The sequence below is a fragment of the Poecilia formosa genome, unplaced genomic scaffold (genome assembly GCF_000485575.1).
Source record: "Poecilia formosa unplaced genomic scaffold, Poecilia_formosa-5.1.2 Scaffold323, whole genome shotgun sequence".
NCBI classification, from domain to species: domain Eukaryota; kingdom Metazoa; phylum Chordata; class Actinopteri; order Cyprinodontiformes; family Poeciliidae; genus Poecilia; species Poecilia formosa.
In genome coordinates this window covers 703,125-714,357 of record NW_006800262.1, presented here as the reverse complement: position 1 = coordinate 714,357, position 11,233 = coordinate 703,125, and the positions used below count along the sequence as shown (strand labels likewise).

The 11,233-nt window shown below is 40.3% G+C and overlaps 1 protein-coding gene across 1 annotated transcript in view; it reads right to left on the bottom strand.

Moving 5' to 3' along the window:
- LOC103152713 (calcium-dependent secretion activator 2-like) overlaps positions 1-11,233 on the bottom strand; it is a 220,452-nt gene that overhangs the window by 134,066 nt on the left and 75,153 nt on the right. The window contains exons 9-11 of the mRNA XM_016661313.1: positions 6,914-6,980; positions 4,978-5,086; positions 2,663-2,860 (exon numbers count right to left, since the gene is read on the bottom strand). Coding sequence (XP_016516799.1) covers positions 2,663-2,860; positions 4,978-5,086; positions 6,914-6,980 — 374 coding nt within the window. The remainder of the gene's footprint in view (positions 1-2,662; positions 2,861-4,977; positions 5,087-6,913; positions 6,981-11,233) is intronic.

Here is an 11,233-nt window from a genome sequence, read left to right as displayed (position 1 = left end):
TATATATACATTATAAAAATATAGAAATTATTTTTTTTACCTCAAAGGAAAATGCCAAGGTACACACAGCTGCAGGTGCTACTGTTGCTTAGGTTACACAGCATATCAGAATAGCAAAGTATGAAAAATATTGTAAAAAATCTGTCCAACTTCAGAGCATCCAAAACAAGAAAGAACAGTTAATTACAAAAAGCTAATTTTTCCCCCAGAAAAGCAGGAATGAAAAAGAAAAAATCTCAATGAAAGTACAAAGCTACACCAATGTGCTGCCACCATGAGCAACACAATTCTAAAATGGTGGTTCAAATCCGCCATTCAAAAGGGGTTTTTCTATCCAGCCATCATGGTATGAAATTCTTTCTCCCTTTGCCAAGTTTTTACATCGTAAAGTAATTTTAGCCTCAGGTTATAGGGAAAGATGAAATTGTTTTGATGATTGATGATTCAGTGGAAGCCAGCAAAAAAGACAAAAAGTATTTTGAGTCTCGTCTTATTCTCAATGTCTTCCGACATCCAAAACCAGAAAAAGAATCCAGAACAACTGTGGATCATTTCTTCTCACTTCTCGCCTCAAAATAAGAGCCTACATTCTGGTGTGAAATATTTTCATTTGAGTCCACCACAAAGGCCCTCCTGAACATACAGAATATCACAAAAACAAAAACGCAAAACATGTGAAACCATATGACAGGTGTAAAACACATAAAAAGACAAACATAGCAACAACAAGTAACAAAACAAATGAAATACGGGAACAGGTTGAAACTGAGACACTCTCCGGACCAACTACTACAGAACTGTCCACCTGAGGAGGACAACCCTATTGTAGGGGGAAAACCCAGAAGAGTGGGCAAAGAAACTGGGGGACGACCACAACGAGGTGGCCAACTCAACCGGGTCCACTGGTAACACATGTGTTACCAGTGGACTGGCTTCAAAAGGTCCACCAAAATACTCTCTTGATTACTCCCCAACTCCACCAAAAAATCCTTAGGTCCCCTCTCCAAAACACACAAACAGAAACTACCCAGGCATTCCCTGTTACCCTCAAAAACTGGCCCAGGACCAACTCAGCTGATGAAAACTGCAGGTCTTATTTAGGAGGCCCAATAAATCCCAAGGCAGGTGATCCATGCAGCCATTATCCACCAATGAGGCCCACAATGCAGCCTTGATTATGCTGTGGAACCTCTCACAAAGACCATTAGCCTGCGGGTGGTAGGCAGCAGTATGGTGGAGTTTAATCCCAAGGCTCTCTGCCAGTGCAGTCCACAAGTCTTGAGGTGAACTGGGTACCTCAGTTGGAGGTCAAATCCAATGGCACATCAAATCGGGACACTCAGGAGGAGATTAATACCACATCAACTGAAGTGGTTGACGACAGCGGAACCGCCTCTGGCCACCAAGTAGTTCTGTCCACCGTCTGGCCTCCATCATCAGGAGAAGGGCCAAAAGCCGAGGTCTTTTTTGCAGCAGCTTATTCCTACACCCTCTCCGGGCTCCACTTAATCCGTTGGTCCACTTTTTTGCCTCCAAATGCTTTGCACAAAGGGCATAAAATGAGCTGCCCATGGGATGAAACAGTTATAAAGTTCACCATCCCCAAAAACTCCTGCAGGAGTTTCACTGAGGGAGGGCCGGGAAAAGCTTCAGCCTTGGCAGGTAGGAGAACCGTCCCTTGAGACAACACTGTGTGTCCCTGGACTTCAACAGCAGGCAGTCCGAACTGGCATTGGGTTCACAAACTGAGCGAACAAACAACTGACAGAGGTGCACCATGTGTTCTGCCGCGTGAATGAAGATGGAGAAATGCAGCACTTCGCCTTTACTCCAAATGGTGATGATAGAAGCAGAGAACGACGTCCTTCCGCCACTCTGTCACCGCAGACACGGCATCAACAATCTCCGACCCCCGCTTGAGTCACACCTGGTAAAAGTGCATGCACACTAGTAGCTGGATGCCAGGGAGCGATAGTCGTTTGTCCGGAGCTGGTCAGTGTGGTGCGAACAGGTGGAGGAAGCTGCCGTGTAAACAGGTGCGTGAAAAGGATGGAAACATCTCCTGAGCCAGATGTTCGGGTTCACCAATGTGGACGTCAGCAGAAAGAGACAAAAAAGTATTTTGAGTTTCACTTTATTCTCAATGTCTTCCAACACCCAAAAACCAGAAAAAGAATGAGGAACAGCCCTTGATCTTTTCTTCTCCTCCTCTCTCTCCTTCACAATAAAAGTCTACATTCTGCTGTGAAATACGTTTGTGTCCGCCACAATTCCAAAGTTGTAATCAGGATCTTTTCTGTGCTGTTGAGATTACTGTGAGCCGTACCCATTGGCTTTGCAATTGACATGGCACCGACTCCGCCCCCATGCAGAAGAGCAAACGTCAGACAAAGTGTTATAACGTAGATAGTGGAACTCAAGACATTACCCGAGAATTTTTTTGTGTGATTTTTTTGCCTTACATGCCAACACTGAGGAAAAGACAACAGGCAAGAACATTCTCCAACAAGTCCTACATCAGGCCTTTGAGGTTCTTAGTGGGAAACAATGGAGATATCAACATTAATGTTTACTCTGAGTACAAAGTTTGAACATTATTAACATGACAACCTTTTTTATGATCAGTCATTAAAAACAGTCATTAAAACCCAGTGACACCTACTGATAGATGATGGTTTTCTGTGTCCTCCTTTGCAGTTGGCAGCTTTGTTGTGTGTTGGTTGGATTGGTTTATATGACTGACCCGTGGCTCTGTACAGAGCCTGAACCCAGAGCGCTCTGTCCTGTTCGTCATCACAGGCGAACGTCACCAGGTCGCCCTCCTTTACAGCATTAAAAAACACCTGGCCACCTTGCAGACCTAAAAATGGCAAAAACAAAAAAGAAATTAGGAAAACTGAGTAAGCTTGATGAGCTAGTTGTATAAGCAAAGCATATGCCAGATAATTTTTCTCTTATTACTATAGATTTTCTCTTACCATAGATGGTCTTTTAAACCTCAAAAGATTTATTCCTCCAAAGAGGCGTCAATACGATGCGTTGTTATGGCATCATAAACTGAGTTACACTGTATCACAACTTGCATTAAATTTGAATGTAGGTAATTAAGATTTTAACTGTTTATTTGATTGCACCTTTGTCGAAATAAACTGGATGATGGTATAATGGATGGAGCTGTTTATGTCACGCCCACATGGTTTATTTTAAAGTTGCTCAGCAATGGGAGCCAACAGTATTGTCACAAGATCATAAGATGAAGGAAGCTATGAAAAAAAGCACAGAAGTGGCTGGGGTTGCCACCTTTCAGAAATCAAAATAAGAGACGCTCACCACGGCGTGTCGTCCTACTCTCATGGGGTGGGACGTCTGTCGACTTCAATGGCGGTGTTTTTTGTTTTTATAAAGTTAGAGAACCCCAAAATTGTACTTTTGTCAAAGTAGCATACCTTAAACACATTTAATTAAGCAAGTGCAAAAAATATTTGGTAAACTACTCAAGTACTGAGTCACTGATCATAACACCTTATTTAATATTCAAAATGTATCCTCAGACAGCCAAAAGTATAAAAGTTATGTGAACATTCTGGTATTACCAAAATATGTATATAGAGTTAGGTTTGGAGGCTGGTTCTCGACCAAATTTAAACCCAAACCCTTACCCTAAGAGGACATCAGATGTTGGGGGTAGCAAGAAGAAAGAGAGGCTGCAGAACTTGCCAGAGCAACGGAAAAGCATGCGACTGCACCCATTGCTTCAAATGTGGCCATCCGGGTCACATTTTCAGAGGATGCCAAGCTACATGTAAGCAGCAGGAAAACATCAGAGGGCCACTGCCATGGACCAGCAGTGACCCGGCCACCACATGAGGAGTCCCGCTGCTGTCATTACTGTCACCGGGAAGAATCAGTTGACACTCCTCTCCAGAGGTCTTCAGGTTGCTCAGCTGCCATGTATGGTTCCAAAGCATGTCAGACACAACAAGTGCTGCTTATACCAGCACTTGGTATAAATGCTGTGTATAAGCAGCACTCGTTGTGCTGCTTATACACAGCATTATACAGGACTTTATACAAAGTGCTGTATAATAAGTTACCTGTTCTGTTCATCGTTACACTGTTACAGTAATGTTCGTCGTTCCTGTTCACAGCAGCAGGTCTGTTTGTCTCAACCTTTCTGACCAGATGTTATTCTCCTCTCTGGTCTTCTGCTGTATGGGAGGCCAGGAGTGCGTAATTACACACTCTAGGCTGAGACTGTTTTTGTGCGATGCTTCATGGTGGTGGTCTGGATGGACCCAGTGAGGCATAGACTACATCCTGCTTTGCTGTTAACCTGCTAGCGATAGCCTTAAACACACATCCTTTTATTTTCCTTATTTTGTGAGCATGTTAGGTTATTTTCTGAGGATAAGTGTGGTTCAGTTTCAACGTTTGTGTCTAAGCAATAAAATGTTAAAATCATAAAAAAAACATCGAGTTTGATGCTTCTTGGTCTGAAAAACACTGAATGTCATCAGGTTTCAGTGGATTTAGGTGAGTTTTGACGCTTTGTAGCTTGATAATGTTCATAGAAAAAGTTTGTGTGGCTGACGCACATTTTCATGACAGGGAAAAAGTGTGCGTATATTTACGCAAACTTTGATGCAAAGTAAATTTTTATACATGCAAACTTGTGCATAAAATATGGAGCCGCACATTTTTTGTGCATACGCACGATTTATGCATGAGGCCCCTGGTGTGTTTTTGATGAAGGAATATTATAACATGATGCAAAACTCAAAAAAATCGGTTTTATATAATACTTCCCCCTTAAGTACATCATAATCTGTTAAAATTAAAATATCTAAACACTTTTACTTTATTAAAACTTATGCTTTAATCCTTTGGAAATTAGGAAAGTCTGGAAAAGCAAATGGATTCCATAATTCATTTTTCTCTAAATATATGTAGATGATCAGCATTTTCCACGTAGTCTACCTGTCTGAGGTTGGCAGTAGTCCACAGTGTAGCCCTCCAACTGCATCAGTTCCTGAGGCTCAGCTTTCCTCTCTCTGTAGCTGCACATTGCAAATGTGTACTGACTCACCTAAAGGAAACAAACACATAGTTGCACCTCCAAAATGAGCATGATCAATTATCAATACATCTAATCTTTCTCTCTTTTTTGACAAATTCTTTGGTACTAAAGTAGTAGAAAGCAAAGCACTGGCACAATGATATCAAACATAATGATATTTTTCAATAATTCAGACAAAAAGTTCACACATCATATTTTTCTCATTTTGTCACATCAAATCTCTAAACTTCACATTTCATACAACTTTAATAACATATCTTACTTCAGAGGTCTAAAAAACAGACAAAAATGAATTTTCAGTAGATTTGAGCTGTTGCACAGGGCTGGGGGGAAAACTGCTAGCGCACCTAAAGTTTCTAGAAAGTGTTTCATTTCCGTACATTGTAAATGCAAGCCACACTTTTAAAACAGACTACTTATCTTGTACTTTACAATTCTGACCTACATATATAGTAACATGACAACAGGTGAAAAAAATCAGTGTATGAATACTTTTTACAGCCAGCAATAAATCATGAATTTACATTACAGTTTTTTTTTTCCTCCTTTTTGTTTTTAACACTTGTTTGTATATAATTAGCCTGGTCGTTGCCTTCCTGTGCTATTCCGCTCAGTTCAAATGTCACTTCACAGCTCAGTCTGGGATTTTTCCCCTTCACAGATTTTCTCTGGTAGATTTTCTAGTGGACCAGTCAGTGAACAGGAGGAAATGTTGTGAATGTTGAAGATGATTTTCTGCGTTTTTTAGAATTGTAGTCTGCCTGTAGTTTTGTCAATGGCAGTGGAGGCAGTGAAGGAAACTGTTCTGTCTGCGTTGGCCACGCTTCCAAGTATTGAATTCACATCAACAGCTGTTTTCAGTGCTGTGCTGCGCGAGAGGGATTAACCCACTAGCGATAGTCTTAAAGGGCGAAGCCTATACGACATCGCCTCATTTAGCTCAGCTCTTCTGTCTTCGCAGTGAAGGATGTTTGCAGCCAATATCCACTAAACTTCATAGCGTCAAACTGGAACATTATATACACCACAGACAAATGTTAGTGACTGAGTAAAATATAAATCCTCAACACAGTCCACACCTCCAGAAAGCAGTTGTTTGTCAACAGCTGAGGGCCCAGACCCTCTGGATGAAGCAAAGTGTAAAATAAGGTGCTGTTTTTTACCAGGCTAGAATATATTGTAAAAATCCATGTTCCCATGAATTCTTTCTTCTCACTGTGAACCACTAAATAATGGCCATTCCATGTTGAAACACTCAGACAATGGAAATCTTGATGTACCGGTGAATGTAGATCCTCAGTCCAAAGACTTGATCTTTTTAGCCTTTGAAGGAGTTTCAATTAGAGTAAACCAAGCAGCCACATTTCACAAAAACATAAAATGATTTTTCACTTATTTTCTCTTGACGTACAAAGATCCGGAGTAAGTGCTCAGAAAGCAAATGGAAGTTCATGAAAAGTATAGTACAGATTAAATAATTTAATCTTGAGTTTAGATTAGGTGAGAAATCTATGAAAAAGAGGAGATTTCTTTTTCGTTTCTTTGATTTTCTTTCAACTGACCATTTTTTAGTAAATAAGGGACAAAAGAAGGTTTCAAACAGATTTTACTGGTGGAGAATGTTTGCCAAAAGGGCACTACAGCAAGACCTGACTAAAAACTACACTCTGATTAGGAAAAAACCATCAGGTGAAATATAAACCCTGGCCTTTAGTTCTATATGTAAATATAGTTTTATATGTAGTCCATCCTCTGGAGCCCAAGGATCTCTGATCTGAGGTTCTACACCTACTAAATTCATCCAAACTTTGTTGCAAACTCGCAGGAGCATCTTACCTGAACAAGAAGAAAATATCTCTTTTTCCAGCGTTTCCAGACTCTGTGTCCTACAGCATACAGGTACCTGATGCACAAACAGAAAAAGATCATAAAGCACACAGTAGCTACCATGTTTCAACAACTCTAAACAATCCTGTTTAATTTAATTAAAGTGGATTCAATCAAATGAGACAACAGAAATCACTTTAATGTCAATATTATAAGATGAAAATGCTGATTTCTTATTGCCACAGAATGCAAAAGGCTTTATTAAAAAAAAAATCAAAATTCAAGAATACTTTATTGATCCCAAAGAGAAATTAAATTAAGAAGACTGAGTAAAGACACTGTTTTTCTGCAGACTTTCTCATAAAGAGCATGGTTAGGGTTATGAATAGCTTTCTTGATTTTATGAAGAATCCTTCTTTGCATTGTGTTCTGGGGAAATTCCATAGCCATCCATAGAACAGAGTCGGATCCAAACCAGATCAGCCTTTTTAGGTCTCTGGCTCTGATGCTGCAATAGATGACGGGAGAAGAGACTAAACTCTCAACAACAGACTTGTAGAAGGATCTTAGCTTCCCGAGGAAGAACAGTCTGCTCTGTCCCTTCTTATAGACGGCATCACTGTTATCTCTGCAGTCAGTTGTCTAGGTGAACACCGAGGTATTTCTATTCCTCCACTTCTTCTCCCATGATGGGAATAAGGTTTGATCTAACCCTGTGTTTCCTGAAATCTGCAGTAATCTCCTTTGTTTATTTAAGTGGAGGAAATAAGTATTTGATCCACAACCAATTTTGAAAGTTTGTTCTCTGACAAATAATTAAGCAGTCTATGATTTTTATGGTAGCTTAATTTTAACAGTGAGAGATATAATATCAAAAAGAAACTCTAGAAAATAAATTATGAAGTCAGTGAAGTTGTTAAACGCATTAGAGACATATGTCATACAGGGACATATGTCCCTGTATAAAAGGCCATTTGCCAACAAACTCAGTGACACTCCAACATCTCCACCATGGACAAGACTAGAGAGCCGTCTTAAGATGTCAGTGACAGAACTGTTGACCTACACAAGGCTGGAATGGGCTATAAAGCAATAAGTAAGAAGCTGGATGAGAAGGTGACAACTATTGGTGCAATTATTTGGAAGTGAAACAAGTACAACATTACTGTCAATACACCTAAGCCTGGAGCTCATGGAGAGACATTGATCATGAGAATAAAAATCAGCCAAGAACTACACGGGAGGAGCTGGTTAATGATCTCAAGGCAGCTGGGGCCACAGCCTCCAAAGAAAAACCATTGGTTTGAGCGGTACGGTAACCATTACCCCTGAGCGTTAATGGTTTAAAATCTGCTCAAGAAGGCTCATGTCCAGGCCCGCCTTAAGTTTGCCTTAAGGCCTTAATATGTTCATTAATGAACATATTAATGACTCCGAGAGAGACTGGGAGAAGGTGCATCGGTCAGATGAGACCAAGCTTGAGCTCTCTGGCTGCAACTCAACTTGTGTTTGGAGGAAGAAAAATACAGAATATGGCCTTAAGAACACTATCCCCACTGTCAAGCATGGTGGTGGAAGTATTGTGTTTGAGGTGTTTTTCTTCTAAGTGCACAGGTCAACTTCACCTCACCAAAGATGAACGGGGCCATGTATCGCAAAATCATGGGTGACAACCTCTTTGCCTACACCAGGGCATTGAAAATGAGTGGTGGATGGATCGTCCAGCACAACAACCCAAAACATATAGCCAAGGAAACAAAGTGGCTTCATAAGAAGCATATCAAGGTTATGGAATGGCCTATTCAGTCTGACCTCAATCCCTTATTTCCTTCAATAAAATTCAAATTATTTTTTTCTCATTTCATGTAATTTTCTCAGTTTTTCTTTTGATATTCTCTGTGCCTGTTAAAATAAAATTGAGACATTTTATTTATGTTTTTGTCTAAAAAAATGTTAAGTCAGTGGGGGATTGAATACTTATTTCCTCCACTGTAGGTGTAGTTATGGACTGGACCTTAACCTGAAGAACATTTCCAGGATTAGAAGACCAACATCTCTGCAAGTTTGTATTTGTGTGCAAGTGTGTTTTTTGATGGAAAGCACTTTGAACTGCCTTGTTTTTGACGTACCATACAAATAAACTTGATTGTTTGATTTGTTTTGTTCACATTAGAGATGAGACGATTAATCCCACACCATGACACAAAGTGGTCCACCAGCTCTGTACTCAGCCTCAAGTCCATCTTTAATACACCTAACAACGGCTAAATCATCGGAGTATTTCTGCAGATGACAGAAGTCAGATTTGTGCTGAAAATCTGAAGTACAGAGAGTGAAAAGGACTGGTGAGAATACAGTGCCCTGTGGGGCTCCTGTGTTGCTGCTCCAGGAAGAGCATTCCAGGAGGCTGTTCTTCCTGGACATCAGCTCAACTTTTAACACCATCATTCCAAGCAGACTGGTGAGGAAGCTGGAGGACCTGGGTCTCCCCCAAAACATCTGCTACTGGATCATAGACTTCTTGACAGATCTCACGGAGATGGGGCTCATCTCTGGAGGAGGTGAGATGGTATACAGAGTGGAGGTGGAACGACTGTCTGCCTGGTGCTCCACTAACCACCTCCGTTTAAACACCTCCAAGTCGAAGGAACTTAAACGCATTAGAGACATATGTCATACAGGGACATATGTCCCTGTATAAAAGGCCATTTGCCAACAAACTCAGTGACACTCCAACATATATATTTAGGGGGTGTAAACATTCAGGCCATCATTATAAATGGGGAGAGGGTGGAAATGGTGCCCAATTTCAAGTTCCTGGGCACCTACTTCAGTGACTGGGACTCTAACTCCACTTCAGTCCTGGCACAACCGAGACTGTTCTTCCTGAGAATTCTCAGGAAGAACAACCTAAGAACTGAGCTCTTGGTGTTGGAAGCCATCTTTGAGTTTTGGGCTACCATTTAGCAACAACAAATTTGAGGTACAGACATTTTTTTCTATTTTCAGAATCACCAAGCATTTTAAAAAGATATTATTAGTCCTAGAGACTATCTAAAATGTTTTTGCATTCACCCATTAGATGATACAATTGTTCTCTGCATATGATAGATGGATTAATCATATACTGATAAGAATGTTGAGAGAAACTGGTAAATGGCACATTAAAAAAGGAAGGCTTGGCATGCATCAGTGGAAACTGGTCCACTTGACTGAAACTGCCTTTGTTCAGATTACATCAACATTTTCATTTAGTTCAACACAATCTGAATTTAAATTGACTATGAAGCCCAGACAAGAAAAAAAAAAAAAGACTAAATAAAATAGATCGATGGGAAGATCTCTTTCTTCAGCCCTGCTGTCCGTTTTTAAAGAAAAGGCCTTCAGTCAAGGCTGTGGTGCGTCTGGACAAAGAGTCTGGGCCATTCCATCCAACTCTGGGTTAACATGTGGCAGCAGTGAGCAGCCACTTCTGAAAATTATTTTGCTGCTTTGTCCTCTTCCTCTTGCAGTTTAACACATCAGTTCTGCTGCTGCATGGTGAAGCAAGAGAACGCTGATGCCAAAGAACCCAATGCAGCTTTCTGAGCACAAATCATTCACTTTTAGCTGAACTATCAGCCAGAAATTCAGATTTTAAAGAATGGAAATGGAAAAACATGGATTTATTTTAAACTCAGCTTTCTATTTATATGTACACATAAACACATACACATATAGACAGACATACACACACATATATATATATATATATATATATATATATATATATATATATATATATACACACACACACACACATACACGCATACTTACATACATACAAGCACACACGCACGCACAAGCACACACACACACACACACAGTGTATCACAAAAGTGAGTACACCCCACACATTTCTGCAGATATTTAAGTATATCTTTTCATGGGACTATGTAACCCAGCTGTATTTTATTTGTATTTTTATTATTCTGTGTTATTTGCTTTTCTGTATTTTTACTTTATGAGTAGTGTCCCTTTAAGAGCCAAGTACGACATCACTTTACGGCAGCGTTCCGACTACAGTTACTAGGGGAACTCCCGGCATAGACATAAGAGTAGACCCCGCATTGGCCGCTCCGGCGCAGGAAATACGGCGGCCATCTTGGAGCGGTATACCCTCCTACTTTGCTCAATCAAAACAGCAGAAGATGCCTCAGCACTGAGGGATATTGTAGTTCGGATCTATGGATTATTAATGTGAGGGCTCCACAGACAACATTTCACAAGTAAGATGGACATATTATTGTGTATATATTGTGATTAGAATATTACTTTACTGTATTTATC